Source organism: Macaca thibetana, chromosome 5 (genome assembly GCF_024542745.1).
Source record: "Macaca thibetana thibetana isolate TM-01 chromosome 5, ASM2454274v1, whole genome shotgun sequence".
Classification (NCBI taxonomy): Eukaryota; Metazoa; Chordata; class Mammalia; order Primates; family Cercopithecidae; genus Macaca; species Macaca thibetana.
This window is the reverse complement of record NC_065582.1, coordinates 95,368,968-95,391,068: the sequence shown is the minus strand read 5'-3', so window position 1 is coordinate 95,391,068 and position 22,101 is coordinate 95,368,968. Positions and strand designations below refer to the sequence as shown.

At 35.9% G+C, this 22,101-nt stretch overlaps 1 protein-coding gene across 4 annotated transcripts in view; it reads left to right on the top strand.

Moving 5' to 3' along the window:
* Positions 1 to 22,101, top strand: part of GRID2 (glutamate ionotropic receptor delta type subunit 2) — a 1,531,999-nt gene that overhangs the window by 1,251,326 nt on the left and 258,572 nt on the right. For all 4 annotated transcript variants that reach the window (XM_050790431.1, XM_050790433.1, XM_050790430.1 and 1 more), the window contains exon 13: positions 1,878 to 2,073. In XM_050790431.1, the coding sequence (XP_050646388.1) occupies positions 1,878 to 2,073 (196 nt within the window). The remainder of the gene's footprint in view (positions 1 to 1,877; positions 2,074 to 22,101) is intronic.

Below are 22,101 nucleotides of genomic sequence, written 5' to 3'. Positions count from 1 at the left end.
TAGAAACTGAACAAATGAGTATTGTTATAACTTGTGTAGATATGTTCCGTTTCTTCTTCCTGTGTTACCACTTTTGGGTAACCTCCACTAAACAGGGATATATGTTTAAAATGTTCATGTTTATAATACAGTTTTACTGATACTACTGAAAACAGCAGTAAATTGCTCTCTGGAAACAAAATTTTTATTGTTATAATATACCAAGATAATTATAGTATGTCCTGCAAGTAAATGTCCACTCACTTTGTTATTTAGTTGCATCCTAACTATATACGGCTCATTTTATTCTTGCTTTCACCCTCAATTATTCATTTATATTATCACTTTAGTTTATCTTTTACAAATGGCAGAATTCATTTAATCGTTTAGAATATTTCAGAAAATTCCAGAATTACACTTTCTCTTCAAATAGGATGATTTAAATGCATTATTTTATGCATCAGATGTGTAGAGCAAAGAGGAATTATCATAGTAGTTTCCATGGAGTAAATAATATACATCAACAAAACAAAACTCAATAAAATGCAGATTAAATTTTGCTGAAAGTTACTATTAGAAATTGGCATAAATATTCCTCTAACAAACATGGCCCATCATGTATTGTTTCTAACACAATTTTGTACATGATGGAGATTGGTGAACTGCAAGAGTATTCCCAGTGCCTTTGCCCAATGCTAGTGTTGGTTGCAAAGATCCTCAGGAAATCATTAGTAAACTCTATCTAGAAACACACCAAAAGTTCAGAGGTATACATTACATGAGATTCATGGCTCATGGTTATAGAGTTCTGTGCGCATTCTTTCTTGTTTGAAGTATGGTATAGTGTTTCAAAGCATGTTCCCATTCCCAAAAGTTAGTGAGTTGTAACTGTACCAGCATCTGATTTTAACAGTATGCCAAAGGCACAGTATTTGTTCTTAAATGTCAGTCATTAGAGTTGGGCACCTACACAAATTCAATGAGTTCCAGTGGAATGATAACTGGTTCTTTAAGCTGGAAAATATAGAGGGACTCCAACTCAAATGGAGGGAAATTGACCACCGATTTAGAGACAGATAACCTGGGACAAGTAGATGCTCTCTGTAACTCAAAAGATTGACTTAAAAATCTTGAAGCATTATTCTGAATATGTTTTCAGCTTTCCAGAAACATGAAATGTATTCTCATCCAAATAGAAAGCACTCCCCGCACCTCCACACTACGCACGCGCGCACGCGCGCGCACACACACACACACACACACACACAGTGCTAAAGCAAATATAGCAAAAGAAATATAGAAATAAGAACCAGCATCTTGCATTGGAAATACTGTGATCTTTGGGGCTGGACAGACCCACATTTGAATTCTAGCTCTCGCACTCACTGACTATGCCACACTGATCAAGTCACTTACTCTCTCAACCTAAGTCTCCTCATCCATAAAGTAGGTCAAATAATTATTTATGTGAGGCATTTCTGTGAGGATAATATATATCAATTGTCTGATATGTATGTATTCAATAAATAATGACTATCATAACTACTAATTTTTAAGACTACATTTGACCTCAAAGCATGTTGTTTATGTAAATTCTATAATTTAAAAAAATAAGCCTTGCTACCTAAAGAAATGTAGAACTAATACTTATAACATATTGAAATTTTTTAAAAATTACTAAATTAGCATATGATTAAGACTAGCAGTCTGATTTAACTTGTCTTTGATGGAATTTCTTTCTCACACATTGTATCCTAATATTAGGAAACAACAAAACAAGAAAAGCAATTTGATGTATGTTTGCACACATATTGCCTTTTTTTTTTCTTTTAACATTATTCCCACTTGAAAATACTCAGTACTGTCTCTTGTGTCTCTCTTCTCTCCCAATAATCAAGGTCTCTCCAGGACCTTTCCAAGCAAACAGAAATCCCTTATGGCACAGTCCTAGACTCTGCAGTATATGAGCATGTCCGCATGAAAGGACTGAATCCTTTTGAGAGGGATAGCATGTATTCCCAAATGTGGCGGATGATCAACCGAAGCAACGGATCGGAGAACAATGTTCTGGAGTCCCAAGCAGGCATTCAAAAGGTAATGTCCATGGTTGTCCATTAATAGTCCTTACCATTTTGTTTCCCATGCTGGAATTACGAAGTTGAGATTTTTTTTTTTTAATCTTTAATGCTGACAGAGAATTTCCTGTTAAATTACATCTTATATTGATTTAAAGAAGATTTTTTAAATGGCTGATGACACCAGAAAGGGAATTCAAAGTCCTCTGTAATGTGTCTAACAGATCGGTTTCCATTTGAATTCCAAAATCAAATACACACCCTGGTATTTTGTTCAGAAAAGGGTTAAGGACTTAACGAACATGAAGTCTAAAAAGATTTTTAGAAATCCAATTCCAAATATCATTCAAGTTATCTGATTCTTTTAAATGACTCAGGGTATTTTCTACACTGCACTTGTTTTTAGATTAAACCGTTATCTTTAGTTGTGCTTATGTGAAGTTATCTGGAAGTAAAAGTTAATCTTGTCAACAAATAAGGTTCCTACAGATGTCTGTTTCTATTTCCAAATGTGAAAATCTTTATTTACATCTTGCTTTTTCTATAACTATCTGTATTAAAAAGGCATAGAAAGACTTTTTTATGTGAAAATCTTAAAGCTATTTTTACTCTGAGCTGTAGTTTATAAACATATATACAGAAGCAGTTCAAACCCTATCAACCTCAATGAGATATCTGACTGTTTTTTCTTAAAATCATCTCTAGTGACTAACCTAGTGAAAATTGTTGTTGACATTTAATAAATAATTACAGAATGCAGGAATGAATGTCAGTAATAGCAGCAATAGTAGTATACACTTTTTCTCTCTGACCTCCCACTGCAGAATAATTTGGACTCCAAGTCTATGTTTCCTGTTCTAAAGGCAAACTCAATAATATCATGCTAGAGGATATTTTGATGACTATAAAAATTATTCTGTGACAGGTTTCAGCATTAGTCTCTGCTTTTTCATCTAGCACCCTTTATCTGCCACTGCTACTACTATGGTCCCTAGAGTCAGCCTAGTAATTCTTGCAGTCACCATACTGATATCATTCTTCTGAGAGCTGATAATGCTAACATAAACCTTTCTCCAAGTATTAATGATGTCTTTAAGGAAGTGAATATCCTGGAGATGTTAGCAATGGCCTCTATCCTCTTTGCCCTGATTATACCCCATTTTCTGGAACTCAGTTATTGATTCTAAAATATTTCTTGGCTTTCTCAAGAGAACCATTGGCTCCTGGAGTTTCAGCATGGTTCTCCCAGTTAATGGGGTGTGGGGTTGAGGGATGGATCCAAGTGGGTAAATGAACATGTATTTTGGGGGAAGGGAGAAGGAGGGTAGACATTTTAAGGCTTACCAGGTACTCATAGCATGTTAATGAATTTGTGTTCAGAATAAGTATACTAAATGGCTTTGAAGATAAGTTACATTCCTTTATAATGTCTGTTAAAAATGAATTTTTTTGATGATTACTATGAATAGAAATTTATAGTTCATATTTCTATTCCATTTTAGGAGCCAAAGCTCCCTATGCCTTTATAACCTCATTCTATACAGTATTATTCCACAGAAATTTTATTTTATTTTCTCCCACCAGCATGGTATTGATAGACACATCAACCTGGGTTTGAATCCAGCTCATTTTTAAAATAAAATGTATAAACATAACTAGTTACTTAAAATCTCTGGGCCTTGGGAGTGGCATCATGAAGATAAGAATTCTACCTCACACAGTTTTTGTCAAGATTAAATAAGATAATAAATATAAAGCATCAATAAGTAGTATGAGTAGAGCCATAAATCTTTCTCATAAGATGGCCCTGAAGATTACCTGAGATAATGTATATGTGAGGGATTTGTAATTATAAAGCTTTATTGTTTAATATTTCCTAACCTTCATGTAAAGTTGTGATATAATAAAATAAAGATTCAATAAAAGAGGTAGAGAATAATTTCTATTCTTCGTCTGCTGATAAGGAGGGCTAATGAGTTTGAAACTGCAAATCAAGTCCTCAAGTATTTATTATATCAGTTTTCTGATTTACTAGAGGGCTAGTGAAAATGCCCTTCTGAATGAATTTATAATAGAAAATATCTAAGTGAAATTTGTTTGTACTATGTATTTCTTTCAACCCAAATTAGAAACAGCTGACAATTGATTAGGCAGAGAACAGCTAATAATAATACGTATTTTGGTTCAAGTTTACAAGGTCTTGGCCAGTTTCTGTTAAAAAACAAAACAACCAACAAACAAATAATAACCTTTTCACCTGATAAAGTTCACTGGAGTTTCATGAAATTGAAAACTATGACACATGAAATGCAGTTGTGTATTCTTCTTCAAGAAACGAGTCTTGAACATTTCACACAGCAGCTTTTTATTCTCTGTCATTGATTTCTAACTTATACAGGCAGATAAGACATCAGAGGTCTTTTAGGTCAACATTTCACAAAAGGCCACACTTCTTCTATAATATCTTGAGCAAGAATCCATAAATCCATATATGTGTGTGTGTATATATGTATATATTATATGTTATATTACATATGTATATTATATAATGTATATTATATATTATGTACATTATATAATGTATATTATATATACACACTATATGGATATATATACACACTATATATGGATATGTATACACACACACACTATATATATATATGGATATATATAGTAACTGCCTTCCAGGAAAGACTGAATCACTGAGAAAAACCATCCTCACAATCTATAACTTTAAATAGATTCCATTAATGTCTCCGTCTTTGTTTATTCTTAATTGTGCTACTAGTCTCGTTAAGTTTCTCTTACTGAAAGGTAGATACTGATCTCATCCACTATCTTGATTTGGCTTGTACCAAAGAAATCTGTGTAAATGAGCATCAAGTAGATGAGTTCTGATTTGCTATCCTTAGTATCAAACTACCCTAAGTAAACTAGAACAGATTTTTTTTCTGCCTTGTTTCAACCAAGACCTTTTGCATAAGTAGAAAAAATATGATTTTTAACATGCAACTGCATGTTTTATGCATTCATTCAACAATTATGTATTGAGCACCTTCTTCGTGTCAAGCAGTACATTAGTCACTGGGATGGACAGAAATGAAAACAAATGCCTTCATGGAGTTTGCATTATAGTAGGTGTAAACAATAAACAAGTATGTTCAGTAGTGAGAATTGTTAAGGACAAAAAATAAAGTAGGAGAAGAGGATGGGAAATACTGAGAAGCAAGGTAATCTGCTTTATTAAATCAGGTAGCCAGGGAAGTCTTCACTAAGAAAGTAACATCTGAATAAAAACTTTAAGCAGGTTGGAGAGGGGAGAGTGTGTGTATGTCTGAGTAAAGTGTTTTTAGAAAGAGGATCAGCCAGTACAAAGGCCCTGAGGTAGAAGCATGCCTACATGTTCCAAGAATATGAAAGAGGCCAGTATGGCTTCAGAAATAAGGAATAATACCAGAAGTGCAACAAGGTCAAGAAGTAAAAGGTCTGAAGGTAGAGAGAAGATGAATCATGTGGGGTCTAGCAATGCAAAGTGTAGTCCTGTGGACTAGCAGGGTCTGAATCATGTGAGAGCTTCCTAAAAATATAGACACTCATGCCCCATCCCAGCCTTTCTACATGTGAATCTCATTTTAACAATATCCATAGGTGGTTCATATGCATGTTAAAGTTGAGTTGTGCTAATGCAGGACTGTCTAGAACATTCTAAGGTGACTTTTTCTCTATGTGGGATATGAAACCTCAGGATAGTTTTGAACTGAAGAGCAACATGATAACATATTTTGGCAAATCGTATGACTATTGTGCTGAGACAAATGGAAGATGGCAACATGGAAGCTGGAAGCCAGTTAGGAGGCCATGATGGTGACTCAGCAACATTCTGAAATTACATCATGAGAAGTTCATTTCTCTTAAAACCCAAATACATCTTAAAAGACTGTGACTTTGAGCAGTTATTGGCATTAGCACATTAGTGGAATTTAGTCTATTAGATTATTTTAGAAGGGCCTAGGATATAAACAGATATAGCTTCTGAGAGTAGATGTAGAAACTTCCAGGTGGCAGGTGAGGATCTGACCAGAGATTAAGGATCATATGGAGTACTAAAATAGGGAAGTCTCTGATTATTATGAGGGCGATATTCACTTTCCTTTAATCTATTATAACTCCTGGGGAAAAAAACAAATCGTTCTAGAATCTCAGCATAGAAGACCACTAGAGAAGTGAATAAAACCAGGATTGGTAGGATAGGATTTGTAAGTGAATAATACTTCAGACTATGAAATTCCAAGGGGATATGTACGCTCAAATGGATAACATAGTAACAGGGAAGTCGGTAGTGGTGCCAGCACCAGCAGTATTCAGTCATAAAGATAGCATTAATGTATAAGGCTGTCTGTCTGTAGAAGTCTGAGAGCAATATGAGAAAAAGGGTGCTATTACTGCGGGGAACTCACAAGCTCCAAAGTGGGCATCAGGGCTGCAGCCAAGCCACTGGACTTCAGGGCCTAGCTCTAATCCCAGCTGGAAAAGTGATGTATTAAAATGGAAGCCAACACAAAAGATTGGTCATATCAATATGAGCCAATGTCATGGGTTTTAGAAGACTGAGGCAGGAAGACAAATTCCAGACCCTATGAACCTAGTGAGTAAGCCTACCCCAGTTTTATTCAGCTCTGGCTGAAAAACTAAGTGGACTTGAACCTGCTATTTTACATACTCATTCAACACATATTCAGTGAATACCTATTGTTTCCAAGGCTCTGTTCTAGGCATTGGAGGGTGTAATAGAACAGGTAAAGTTCCTGCCTAAATGGAGATTATATTGTAGTGAAGAGGAGATAACAGACAAGCATAAATGTGGGCTCTAAAGAAAAATTTGAAAGGTAAGAATGAAAAAAAAAGCAGAGCATGAAGTGGATGTTGCCATCCCATATTGGGTGGTTGGGAAATACTTCTCTGAGAAACTGACATTTGAATGGAGACCTGAAAGAGTACAGGGGGTGAACCATGCATATAGTTGGGAGAGAGGGAACAGGAAGTGCTCCAGGCAGAGGGAATGCTCATTACAAAATTCCTGAGACACAAGCTAGCTTGGCTTGCTGGAGAGAAATGTCAAGAAGATCAGTGAGGCTGGAGCAGGGTGCACAGAGATGGGGTTAGGGGATGGAGGGGCAGATAAGTGGGAAGTGGGCAGGATGGAGGCCATTGAAAAGGCTGGTGCTTGGGCCCCACTAAAGTCCTAATTATATCTTAATTGGCAAATGGAAGGTGGCTGAATTTCTCACATTCCTTCAAGTGATTCTGATTCACAATAAGGGTTGACAATCACTGATATAATATTCTGTGAGTCATTTTGATGACCTTGGTCACTCTGAGATGAGAAACCAGTGAAGAGTTTGGAGCAGATGAGTGACACAATGACACAAGGTAACTTCTTTTTAAAAGTCTGCTCTAGATGCTGTGGGGAGACCAGGGGGCTCAAGGGTGGGAGCAGCAAGCTTAGTGAGAAGGCCACTGTAATAATCCAAGTGAGACATAAGGATGAGTGGACCGGAGTGATTATAGTGAAAGTGATGAGAAGGGATTAAATTTAAACTATTTTGAAGGTAACACTGACAAAATTTTCTAAAAGAGTGAATGTGGGGTGAAAAAGAGGAGTTAGGGATGACTTCAATGTCTTTGGCTTACATAGGCGGAGGGATGAAGTTGGCATTTATTGAGATTGAGAAAACCACGACAAGAGTAGGTTTGATAAGTCAAATGAGAATTTGTCTCGGCATGGTAGTTAATATGAAATGCTTACTCATTATGCAGGCAAAGTTTGTATTTAAGGCCACAAGGCTGGATGTGGCCACTGAGGATGTGAGTATATCTAGAAAAGAAAAAATTCTAAACATAATTTAATATTTAGAGGAGGCAGAGACAGAGAGTGCATAACAAAGCATCAGGAAACTATCAGCTAGTGAGGTAGGATGGAAAACAAGAGAGAGTGAGTGGTAGTTTCAAAACCAAAAGAAAAGAAGAATTTCAAGAAGTTCAGAAGATCAACTGTCTGTCAAATGATGCTCATGATAAAGGATGATGAATGCTAAGAATTAATTGTGGATTTGGAAACCAGGATTCACTGGTGACCTGACGACAACGACAGGCCTGGTAGAGTAGAAGAAGAGATTAGAGAAAGATTGGAGAAAAGAAAAGAAGTAAAAGAGAGGATGTGGAGATTATGAGACTAGGAAAAGGAGATTATGAGAACCAGGTACTGGAAAGAAATGCCTATACAAATAATTGAATCACCAAGAATAAACACAGAACCAGTATTTGAGAGAGTGACAGAGAGCCAAGTGATAAAATCTTCAAGCCATGTTGGAGGAGTGACACTGCACTGCTGATAACTGTAGTAAAACTGACAAGTAGACACTATAGTTCTTTTTAAAGGAATAACTCCTTTTTAAAGAAATTTTGCTGAAAGAAAATGCTCAGTAATGAAAGGGGTTTCTGGAATAGGATGTCAAGTTTGGGGAATTTTTTTGGAAAGAAGACATATACAGTATCTGTGTATTGATAGAAAGATGCAATAAAGTGAAGGAAACCTATGATGCAGGAAAAAGACTGCAGTATTGCTGGGGAACTTTCTTTGATTAGGAGATAAGTTATGGCCTCTTGGTGCACAGGTAGAGGGTTTGGACTTAGAAGCACAGTCCACAGACTTAGTAAGAGGAGAGAAGGAAATAAGTTAGAAGATGTGGTGGTGGGAGCATAAGGAAGTTCATCCTTGACTGCTTGTATTATATTTACTCAAAGAAACAGGAACCAAAGTCATCACCAAAGTGTAAGCAGCAGGAAAGAGATTTTCTGGAGATTTGAAGAAAGAGAAAATAGGAATGGCTGTCCTGGAAAATGGAAGAGATAGTAGACTACTAAACTGTGATAAACTTTCTAGGTAAGACTAAAGGGGTTTGTAATCAGTGGTCATGACTATACATTGAGACCAGTCAGCATGATTGTGAGTTTTTTTCTAGTCATCATCGTTAGCTGACTGAGTATAAGTGCAAAGTCCACAAAGAATATATTTCACCAGAATTACTGTTTTCAGAAGAGTATGATAGAAGATAATAGGAGCAAGCAAGGAAATTAGGAGGACATGCAAAACAAAAGTAATTATTGTTATGAATCATGGAATCTGTGCTATATAACCGGAAAGCAATGACAAAAGGGAATTGAGGATATGAAAAGGATGGCAGGAACAATGCATTGTTGGCCTAGATGGGACTGGAATTCTTGGAATCAGCAAACAAGAAGGATAAAATTGGAAGTAACATGAAGCTTGTTCTGAGATGACATGTTTGAAATTGAAATGATGAAAATAATACAGTTATTGAAATTGATATGACATGGAATTTGTTGGCTGAGGTAATAGAAAAGACAAAAATCTTTGGAGGAGAAGAATTCTTGAGACTGAAAAAGCAAGTACTGGAAAGAGATGCTTATGTGAATAATCAAATCGCCAAGAAGAAACACAGAACTCCTATTTGGGACAGTGACAGAAAGTCAAGTAATAAAAATATTCAAATAATGTTGGAGGACTGATGCAGAGTCAGTAGATGACCACAGTAACACTGAGTGGCAGGCAGTAAAGTCTGATAACATAAGCTTCAAGGTTGGAGAATTTTCGGGACAAGGGTCTAGAAATGGTTTGAGGGACAAGGAGGATACCAACCCCAGATCCTGTCCCAGTGGTATGAGTGTTGTAGCAGAAAAAAAATAACCACCACAAGACCACAGGCAATGCAGTATCCCCAGAAGATAAGGACATTCTACTTAGCAAAATAAAGTAAAAGGAAATTCAAAAAACAAATGGAGGTTATAGGTAAGGTGATTATTTGTTCTAGTTTGCTTGGGACAGTCTCGATTTTGCCACTTGTCCCAGTGTTATTAATTGTATTCCCACTCACTCTCAAGAGTATTATCAGTATGACAACAAATTGTATGACCTCCCTAGATATACAGATCCTGCTGATAGTAAGGTTTCATAGAGCAGAGTAGAAGAACCTGGAGAGTTGTAGAGGAATAGGAAAACTGGTCAAAATCAAGGGATGTGTAGATCCATATCAGTGAGATTTAAAGCGTCATCTGGAAATTTCAGACTTTCCATGAGGGCAGCATTTAGGAATCCAGGACCAACATAGACTCTAGGCAAATTGTGTTGATGAGAGTGGGGTGGCAGGAGGGGTTTGCATATTGCCAGGTGCTTACTGAAGCGTGAGGTCCCTCTTCATCCCTGACAATGGCAGTGGAAGCCTGACTCACAGCAATCTCACCAGCAGCTGAAAGTCTTCAGGGCATTGCTTCCCACAGCTGAGTGAGGCTGGGAAAGATAGCAGCTGATACATGCTAGACTTAAGGATGAAGCAACTCTGCACCACGTTGCCCAAAGGGAAAAAGGCTGTGAGTAGAAAACAGATTTCAATTGTTACACAGCTTCACCTATACTTTGTCCTAATCTTGCATGTCGGCCATAGCCTCTTTTATGCTCGTTCCATTCCCCTTCCTTCTAGAGCTGTAAGCATCATTTGTCATTGAGTAAAAATGCCCAAGTAGATGACAATTAATGAGCCAGCAGCAGAAGGAGGGTGAGGACTAATTGGAGGTTTAGTGAGCGACTTGCTAATATACTGACTAGGTATATGACCTCAAAATCTGGGTTAGGCCCTTATTAGAGAAATAAATAAGCAAACTGAAAATGGCTTGGGGAAAAACAAGACAACAAACTCCACAGCTTTGGTTCTATGAAAACGCCAAGCCTGGACTGTCATACCACTGGACTTGGAGGTAGCAGTGGATTTGCTACATTTGCCCTTTTGCTAAATGATTCCAACAGATACATGATTCACTTCAGTACTACACCCTGCAGCTGAGAGCTCAGATACCACTGGCATGTTTTCTGCTCCCTAGAAATCAGAGTTTTTAGGTCCGTGTCAGTCATCACACAATGAAAGAAGAGAACTGCACAGTGGGAGAATTTAAAAAATGTAGAGATCATTTCCAGCAGCCGTGCTAATGCATTTTTAATAGTAGAGTTGGATTTTTTTTAATTATTATTAAGACTTATTTTTGTTTTTAACAATACTCATGGATATTTGAAATCAAAATCAGCCTTGATTAGATGTTTTCTCAAAAACAAAAGGAGAAACCTGGAATCATTGTGACACATGTACAAATTGCTTGTGAAGACTTCTTAGGTCGTCATAAGCAATTTTACGTAAGTTACAATGTGTCAAGTTTTACAGCAGACAAATCATACTACAAATACTACAAACAAACATGTTTTTCCGGATACCAAGAAAAAATACGTGTGTATATATATACAAATTCTATGAATTATACTGGATGCTGATGAAACAGTGAAGTGCTGTCTTATGTACATAAAGATGATACTACCAACCTGCTGTTGACAGAGCATATTCTTTTAAAATTGCTTTTTCTTCATAGTGATTTAATTCATGATGAAAGCCAGATCTGCTCCAATTCTTCTTTTAATTAGCTACATTCAGTTCTAATTCATCTATTCATTCACTCATTCCTTTAATCAACAAACATTTATTCAGTGGCTGCTAAGTAAAATGCAGAACGGTAGTTACCCCACAGAGAGTTGTACAAGACATTGGAAGAACACAGGGAAAGGGAACCTAGCATAGCCTGAAGGATGATGCGACTTCAGAACAGTGAAGACTTCCTAAAGAAAGTGATATTAAACTTAGAATGAGTGGTATTTGATTAGGTAACATAGAAATAACAATAAATGGGATAGGGAGGAGATGTCCTAAGCAAAGGCATGAAGGTGAGCAGAGTATAGTATGTGCATGAAACAAAAAGCAATTGCAGTTGGAAGAGAAGGTGCTGCAATAAAGTGGTCGGGGAGGAAGGTGCCTGTGGAACAAAGACACCTACTGGGCCATGTGTCATTGGAACTCACTAAGTGGACATTAATATAATAATTCAAACTAGATGAGCAATAAGATGTAAGAAGAATAACAGAAGTATTTGAAAGAAATTTCTCGATTGTGCAGAATAGAGAGCCACTTTGAACTTAGTTTTCTTCCATATTTTAAAATTGTGGAAACAGAATTTTTGAATTCTAAGATTTTTTTCTGGAATGAATATTCAGCGAGTCATTGGACACTAATTTCAAACTGTTTACTAGCTTATGAGAGAAAATGCTTCCTAGGAAACTGCAGAGGACTGTAGTGGGAGTCCTTAACACGGAGACCCTAACATCAAGCCTATGTTGTTAGTCCTGACTTAACACACAGCCTCATACTCAAGTGAAAAAATTCTCCAAAGGATTTTCCAACTTTCTAGTTCCCCAGGATGAAAAAGAATAGATTGATTCATTTGTTTCCCACTGCTTGCATTATATTCTCAAACGTATTATTCCAATAAATATCCAAGGCATTGCCTTGGTTTACTTCTTACTCTCAAAGTTACTTCCCAAATTGGAAAATGCATATACATTTTTTAAAATTTTTCTGTTGGGTAAATACCAAAAATTAAAAATTATAATCCTACTGATAAGGTTTGGCGCTGTGTTCCCATCCAAATCTCATCTCAAATTGTAATCCCATGTGTCAGGGTAGGGACCAGGTGGGAGTGGGAGGTGATTGGATCATGGGCGCAGTTTCTCCCATGCTGTTCTGATGATAGTGAGTGAGTTCTCGCCAAGCTAATGGTTTTAAAGTGGCATTTCCTCGTTTTCACACTCATTCTCTTCTGCTGCCTTGTGAAGAAGGTGCCTGCTTCCCTTTCACCTTCCTCCATGATTGTAAGTTTCCTGAGGCCTCCTCAGTCATGCAGAACTGTGAGTCAGTTAAACCTCTTTTCTTTATCAACTACCCAGTCTCAGGCATTTCTTTATAGCTGTGAGAAAATGAACTTAATATACCTACCATAATTTAAAAATTATTTTAGTCTCCAATTTTACCCTCAGAGTTTACCTCCATTAAATTTCAGCATTTATTTAAACAGGAGACAATGGCTGGGCACTGTGGCTCACACCTGTAATCCCAGCACTTTGAGAGGCTGAGGCAGGTGGATTACTTAGGTCAGGAGTTTGAGACCATCCTGACCAACATGGGGAAACCGTGTCTCTACTAAAAATATAAAATTAGCGCATGGTGGCACATGCCTGTAATCCCAGCTACTCAGGAGGCCGAGGTAGGAGAATCACTTGAACCTGGGAGACGGAGGTTGCGGTGAGCTGAGATTGTGCCATTGCACTCCAGCCTGGGCAACAAGAGCTAAACTCCATCTCAAAAATAAAAAATAAAAATAAAATAAAATAAACAGGAGACATCTGCAAAAATCACACATATGCAAATAGTCACATATGAATACAATTTTTGTTTAATTTCCATTTTGACTTTTTTAAAAATAAAATGTTTTCATGCCCTTATCTTTTTCAATTTCTTTGTCAAAAACATCTTTCACGTTAGTATATATGTATGTTATACGTACGTAAGTTTCATTTGTTTTCAGTCACTCCCAGTCCCTGACTGTTCTTTTATATCCTCAAAAGGGCCCTCCCTCTCCTCTCATTCTATGTGTTCAGTGTTCTACAATTTTCTCCTTTTCAACTGCTAAATTCAATTCTCTGACTAAATATAAATGCCATGACTATTAGCATATCTTTCTGCTTTTACATTTCTCAGATTAATTGTCATCTTAGGCACTAAAGCTTCTGATTATAAATTCCTCCTTTCTTGTTAAATATCCATAACTCTATTATTTTTCTCATTTTAAATCAATATTTCTTGCAGAATCCTTTAGGGCTCTGCTATCTGGCGCCAGCTTTGCCTGGGAGATAATAAAATAAATAAAATTTGAATGTCTTGATAGTGTTTGGGGGAAATAAATATATTACAATATAAAACCATGCTTATGTTTTGTAGAAAATAACTGGCTGCTTCCATTATTCCTTTATTTCTCCTATTATACATAACATTAAATACTGGAGTCCAAAAGTGCAGACTAGGTTTTAAAAAACTCCATAGCTAAAGATAAAGCTTCTCTTTTTATGTGATAAAAATTGGCTTGTAATATAATCTAAGCACATCATATTCATAGCTTTAATATTTAAAGTTCATTTTTTCAAGAAAAATTTTTATTGGTTTTAAATTTTATTTATTAAAATTATAAAATGTATGTAACATAAAATTCACCATCTTAACCATTTTAAATGTACAGTTTAGTAGCATTGAATACATTTACATTATTGTGCAACCATCACCACCATCCATCTCCAGAGCCCTTTTTCTTGCAAAACTAAAACTCTGTACCCACTAAAAATTCCCTCCTTCCATTCCCTCCTCCCCTCAAGGCCATGGCAATCAATTCTGTCTCTACGAATTTAAACATTCTAGATATCTCATATAAATGTAATCACATAGTAGTTGTCCTTTTTTGACTGGCTTTCTTCACTTAGTATAATGTCCTCTAGGTTCCTCTACATTGCAGCATGTGTCAGAATTTCCTTCAATTTTAAGGTTAAATAATATTCTGTTGTGTATATATGTGTGTATATATATGTGTGTGTACATATATCCTGCATTTTATATATATACTATATATATGTATATACATATATGCACACACACATATATGCTGCATTTGATTTATCTATTCATTATCAATAGACACGGGTTGCTTCTACCTTTTGGCTGTTGTGAATAATGGCTCTCAGTTTTCTTGCGTATATATCCAGAAGTGGAACTGCTAGGCAAAATGGCAATTGTAGTTTTAATTATTTAAGAACCACCTTACTGTTTTCCATAATGGATGCGCCATTTTACCTTCACACAAATAATGCACAAGGGATCCATTTTTTTTACATTCTCACCAACATTTATTTTGTGTTTTTTTTTGATAGTAGCCATCCTAATGGGTATGCGATAGAAATCATGTAAATCTAAATTCTATCTTAGTATGCATTTTTAAGAGGCACTATTTTGGCAAATAAACTTGAATGACTATCATCTTCACCATATGCTCCAATAAAAATTGGGTTGTGCTTGCTTATCATATAAAGATCAGCATTCCTGAGAGGTAAGACTCAATCTATCCCACAAATATGTCTCATCCCAGTAGTGATTCTCAAAGATAGAAAAGACCAATAACCTACCAACCAGCCCCCCGCAAAAGAAGCAAGTCAGAATGGGGGAAGGAAGTGTGTATAGTTCAACAGAACAAAAACTCATGTTATTCTGACACATCCAATTGAGGATAATTTGTTTTCCTAAACTCTGGGAATGTTTAACTCTGCCATTGCAATTCCCAGAATTCATCACAGTTATGGAGCTGAAAAGGACTGCAGGGAACTTCTAGATTAATCATTTTGTTTTATGGATGAGAAAATTACACCTAAAAAGGTTAAGTGATTTACCTAAGGCCACACAGCTAATTAGTGTCAACATTTATGTCTCCAGCCCACATCTCTTAATTCTGGTCACTTGCACTTTCCATCACAGTTAAAAAACTTAAGTCTGTAATGTCCTCTCAAAACTAATTAAAATTCACATCACAATTTGAGTGGTTCTCAAACTTTATATGCTATTAAGAATTATCTAGTGAGGCTGTCCAAAATGCTTATTCTCAAACCTCCAAACCACAGTATCAAGATACACTGAGTCTGGGGTGGGATCCAAGAATTAAATTAATAAGCAATACAGATGATTCTGATAAACATTGTTCACAGATTATCTTCTGAGAATCACTCTTCTGGGTACTATTTAAAAGCCCTGGTCTTAAGCCAGTGATCTCCTGGTCCAGCTGCATTGACACCACTTGGTAACCTATGAGAAATGTAAAGTCTTAGATCCCACCCCAAAACTACCTAATCAGAGACTCCTGGGGAGAGACTAGAGCATTGTCTATTAATAAGCTCTTCAAGTGATTCCAATGCATCTAATATTTGAGACCCAGTGGCGTAGGCTGAATTTTAGTCCAAGCAAGCCACTCACTTTATTATGTTGCCTTTGAATTAGAGGATTTAGGAATCCAGGGCTTCAGGTGCATCAAAGTAATCTAAAATATTTGATCACCCTAACTGATACTACCAGGAGAGAGAGAGTGTGTGTGTGTGTGTGTGTGTGTGTGTGTGTGTGTGTGTGTGTGAGAGAGAGATTGTCTTGAATGTTTCAATACTAAGTAACAAAACCTTCCCTCTCTTTGCTCCTTACATGCAATTGATTGAAAAGTAGAGGTTAAGTGATGGGGCATATCAAGTGGCAAATGTTGCTTCCCCCCTTGTGACATCGTTTACATTTTAGGAACAAAGCAATACTTATCTGCTTGCTGTACATCTCCACCTGGATGTCCTGTCAGTGCTCCTGCCAGTCATATGTCTAACACTCAACTAATTGCCTTTCTTTGCAAGTTGATGCTTATCTTTCTGTGTTCCTTATTTCTGTTAAAAGCATCACTGCCCTCCCTTTCATCAAGCTAGAAATTTAGGAGTTATTTTCATTGCCTTCATCTTTCTTACTAGAGCCAATTAATAGCTTTAACTATCAATCCTGCCTCTGCCACATCTCTCCAATTTATTCCCTCCTTTCACTTTCTACTTCCAATTTAGTAATTCATGTCGTTATTACCATCCTCCTGGACTACAGAAATAACTAACTAATTGGCCCCCTCCTGCAAATTCATCTTCCCACAGCACAGCACTGAAAGTGATCCATCTTTTCTCAAAAGCCTGTAAGTGTTCCACTTTATCTCTAGTGCAAATTGTAGATGCTAGCATTCAAATGTCTCTATACGTTAGTATTATTCTGTTTTTCAGTATTCATTTACTCATTCATTACTTAAATAACACCTATTCGGTATTGATTTGGGTGTCTTCCCTTTCACATGCCTTACATTACTATCAAGCCAAGTTATTGGCTTTCTCTCATAACCCGCAATGTTCTTTCATATCAGGTATTGCTCATTTCTTTCCTTCCATCAGGAATGCACTCCTCTGCCTGCCTTCTTTTTCTGTCCATTGGCTCTCCATTTTCAAGATCTATCTCAGTTGTACTATGACGTCTTTCCTAAAATATTTTCTTCCTCCATTAAATTTTTTAACAATGTATCCATCTCCATAAATGGTTTCCTTTTAATATTGTAACTGTCTTTGCTTGTCTATCCTTCTAGATTGTATACTATTTGGGGTCAGAACACATACGTGATTCATCATTGTATCCCTCCATCTCTACAGAATCAAGCTTGATTCTTAATCTTTCTTTCCAAATTGAATGACTAAAATATTTCATAGAAATCAATATCAGATTATTCATGATTTTAGATCCCAAATGTCTCAGCCTGAGTCCTCATAGTGTTCCTCTTAAAGAGACCAGATATTTATATATTTTCCTTATATTCTGGGTGGCACAACTTATTCACTATCTTTAAAGGCTCCCAGTAAAATACTTTATAAGAACAATTTCAGTAATTTTCAATTCAATTTAAATGCTATCAGTCTCGTATGTTTATGTAACTGAGACCTATCATTTTGATTAGGGAAGGATGCCATGTAGAATTATGTTTCAAGTTTGGCAAAATTATCAGTTGTATGTACTTATTTTGCATTTTTTGTCTAGACAGCTGGGAAGTAAGGCAAGAAAGACAGAGTAAGGCAAAGGCTAGGCTCAAACAAATTTGGCATTTGCCTCAGGTGCATAATTGAAGGGGGCACCAAACAGAATAATCAGATGGGATCAGCATTGCTGATCTTCCCTTTTGCCCCAGGCACCAATATGGCTCCATATGGTACTGGCAAATCTAGTCTTTATTTGAAATTTTGATATTTTATAATGGATTTTTATATTAATTTTGTTCTTTTCTTAAAATATTGCATTAGAGTATTATTTACTTTGATTACTGAGTTTGGTGCACCCTTCAATTACGCACACAGGGCAGGTGCTTTACTCACCTTATCCTAGACGAAGCCATGAGAAGGAAGCAGAAAGCAAAATAAGAAAGAAAAAATAAAGGAAAAATAGAGAAGATGAAAGGCATGAAGGGAGACAGACAACCTTTATTAAATACTCTCAGTCTTTAACTTTAAATATTATGTTAAGTTGATAATTGATAAGCAAAAACAAGTATGATGGAAGATTCTACCAACATCAATGTAAATCCATGTTGTTTACTTGTATACAATATGTATATACTATAGACAGATGTAGATTACAATATATATACATATTACAAATTGCATATTATATTTCTGCATGTTACAATATATTATTATGTTCATTGTATTAACTCAGGAAGGTTGATTCTAAATTATTTTTACTTTTCATTTTTATGCTTATTTTTCCTTATTAGAATTAGTTACAATTTTTGCCACATTTTAGAAGAATATACCTGTTAATCTCTGACAATTTCTAAATCATACTTAAATATTTATTTAAGAATCCAAGATAATATTTGACTTAAACTTTTGTTGTTTGGGCTAAAGAGGGAGATTAAAAATGGGGTTTGAATCTGAAATTCCCTACTAACTGGTTATGAGGCCTAGTCATGTTCTGAGAAATTACCAGGTAAATTTCCCTAAATGTTGCATATAATTTGTAATTTACCCCAACAGAGGAAAAATATGTGTTAAAATATGGAAAATGTAAAAAATGGGATCAATAAACTTGGGCTAATTCAATGAATACATGTATTTTAATCTCCTGAGCTTCTGGGTTTTTTTAACATTTAAAAATTAAGTGCTTTGTAGTATAAAGATGCAGTGTTTGTTTTGAAAGAACATAGGAGACTTCCAGGAAAGAATAGCAACTCACAAATTATTGCTTTCCCCTTCCATGACAAGGCCAACAATATGCCTTCCTTTACTTATTCTCATCTAATACCTTAAGCTTGAGCACCCCATCTGTTCAGCAGTATGTAAATGTGATGGAAGTTTTCTGCTTCAAATTATACTGTCAGAAATATATTGCATTTAATACTTTGTGTATTTAACTCTGTGTATAAAATATTCAGCCTGCAGGAGAGTTGTGAATTACAGTCAAGTGAAATGCTGTGCTTGAATTGTGAAGCCCAAGAAGCTTTTATCAGCTTATCAACTCAAAATATCAATATTCTCCTGCACCATGTTAACACAAATACATTTATGCAATTCCAGCAACAGAGATGGTCTTACCATTTCTCCATTTGGCGCCTCAGATATAATAATTATATGCAAATTTGGACAAATTTCCTTTCTGCTTTAGGGAATCTAATTTAGTTTGTCAATCTAGCTGTTTTTCAGAAATTGCTCCACATATTATACACGATAATAAAAGACTCAAATCTCATTTTCTAACCCTGCACTCCTGACAGCATTTCACAGTATTTTGCATATTATTTGATAATATACTGTTTGAAAATCAGGAGTCTTATCCAGAGTCTTAGAATTCCTTTTAGTTTTGTCTTAGTGTTTGTCGACTAATATGCACATTTTTTAAGTTGTGTGTGCTGTGAGAGCCACTGAATGATATATTGGACCAAAAATATTTACCCACTTGATATTCTCTATTAGTCATCCAGCGATTTCAAACTTAATATATTCAAAACCCAACAGTTGTTGTCCCACCTTTTATTTTTTCTTTCTGACTTGATAGCAAATTCATTTTTCTTAGATTGGCTCTTGTCTTTCTCTTACACCTCATGTCTAATTCATCCGTAAGTCCTGTAGGGCTGGCTGGCTGGCTTGCACACCCTCCCTCCCTCCCTCCCTCCCTCCCTCCCTCCCTCCCTCCCTTCCTCGCTTCCTTCCTTCCTTCCTTCCTTCCTTCCTTCCTTCCTTCCTTCCTTCCTTCCTTCCTTCCTCTTTCTTTCTTTCTTTCTTTCTTTCTTTCTTTCTTTCTTTCTTTCTTTCTTTCTCTTTCTCTCTTTTCTTTTCTTTTCTTTCTTTTCTTTCTTTCAAGACAAAATCTCACTCAGTTACACAGGCTGGAGGGCAGTGGCATGATCTTGGCTCACTGCAACCTCTGCCTCCTGAATTCAAGCAAGTCTCCCACCTCAACTTCCTGAGTAGCTGGGACTACAGATGCGTGTCACCATGCCCAGTTATTTTTTGTTAATGTGTGTGTGTGTGTGTGTGTGCGCGCGTGTGTGTGTGTGTGTATTTTTAGTAGAGATGAGGTTTCACCAGGATGGCCAGGCTAGTCTTGAACTCCTGACCTCAAGTGATCCACCCACCTCGGCCTCCCAAAATGCTTGGATTACAGGTGTGAGCCACCACACCCAGCCCCTATGGGTTCTTTATTTAAAAACATACAAATTTTCACCACCTCCATCATTATTACCCTGGTCCAAGCCATCATTGTCTCTTTCCTGGATTATTGCAATAGCTCTCTACCAAGCCTTCCTGATTTTACTCTACTTTACCATAGTCTGTTTTCAATATTGCAATATAAGCTAACAGGTCATTCTTCTGCTCAAAATTGTCCATTGGCTCCCCACTCCATTCAAGGCCAAAAACTCTGACAATATCTTACAAGACCGAATATGATCTATGTTTGCCCACCTCGTTATCTTTCTGACTTGGCTTATCTGGTTTCTTTGTGTTTCTTGGGTGTACCAACCACACTCCCCTTTTCACTGGCTGTTTTCTGTTCTTCCTATCTTTCCTTCCCTTAGGTAGCTTCATGACCTACTCTCTTGCCATATTTGAGTCTTAGCTCAATGTTACCTTTTCCAGAAACTTTTCCTGACTTCCTTATTTCTAAATGCAATACCCCGATACCGCAGCACTTCCTATACTTCTTTCCTGCTTTTATTCTTTTTCCATAGCATATGTCACTTACTAATATATAATTTACTTGCAATTTTTTTAATTAACATTGATTCTTATTATATACATTAAAGGTTTACAACATGGTGTTTTGATATACATATACTTAGTGAACTAGTTGCTACAGTCAAGAAATTAACATATCCATCACCTCATATAGCTATGTTTTTTATAGTAAGAACACCTAAAATCTATTCTCTCAGGAAATTTTTAGTATACCATTTTCCTAATTAACTGTTCTAGTATATGCTGCACTAAAATGTAAGCTTTGTGACAGCAAGAATTTTTGCCTTTTTCACTCACTGATAGATCCCAAGCACTTTATAGGTGCCTAAAAGATAGAAGATTTTCAATAAATAATCGTTGAAAAATAAATTTGGCCCCCAAAATAACCCAAAAAATTAAACTAAAGTGAATTGATAAAAAGCAAATAGCCTCTGAGTTCCTTTTCTACAGTAAAAATTATTTGGACAAAATACTCAAAGTATATTAAATTAACAATTCTTAAGTTTTAGAGTTTGATGATTTGTCAACTAATTTTTGACACATACATCAAGAATACACAATGGGGAAGAGAAAGTCTCTTTAATAAATAGTGTTAGGAGAACTGGATATCCACATGCAAGAGAATGAAACTGAATCTTTATGTAAATTAATTCACAATAAAGACTTAATTGCAGATGTCAAACTCTAAACCTCCTGAAAGAAAACATAATGGAGGAAGAGCCATGCCATTGGTCTTGACAATGATTTTTTGGATATTTTTGACTTTTTTTTTCAACACTTGTTGATTTACAGATTCAATTGTCTGTTTTTAAATTCAATCTACTTTGACTTGTGTTTTTAATGGTGGTCGTGGCTGAAAAAGAGACCGCACGATGATTAATAGATCAAATAAATAAGGGACATATTTGTGCTTATAAATGATTTACATTTTCCAACATAATTCAGTCATGCAAAGGTGTTGATAAAATTTTGACAGAAACATGTTCAGTCCTTTAAAGGATAGAAGTTTTAAATTTTGATATATTCCATGTATCTTTTTTCCTTTGTCATTGGTGACATACCTCACATTGTTAATTTTTGATGTCTCTGTATATTTTTAATTAGACTTCTTTATAATCTCCCCTTTATAAATAACACTCAATATTTTTAAAAAATCTTTGAATTCTTGTAAGCTTCTACTTTTTTGGTTGTATCTCTGACCATGAGATTATGTATAATTAT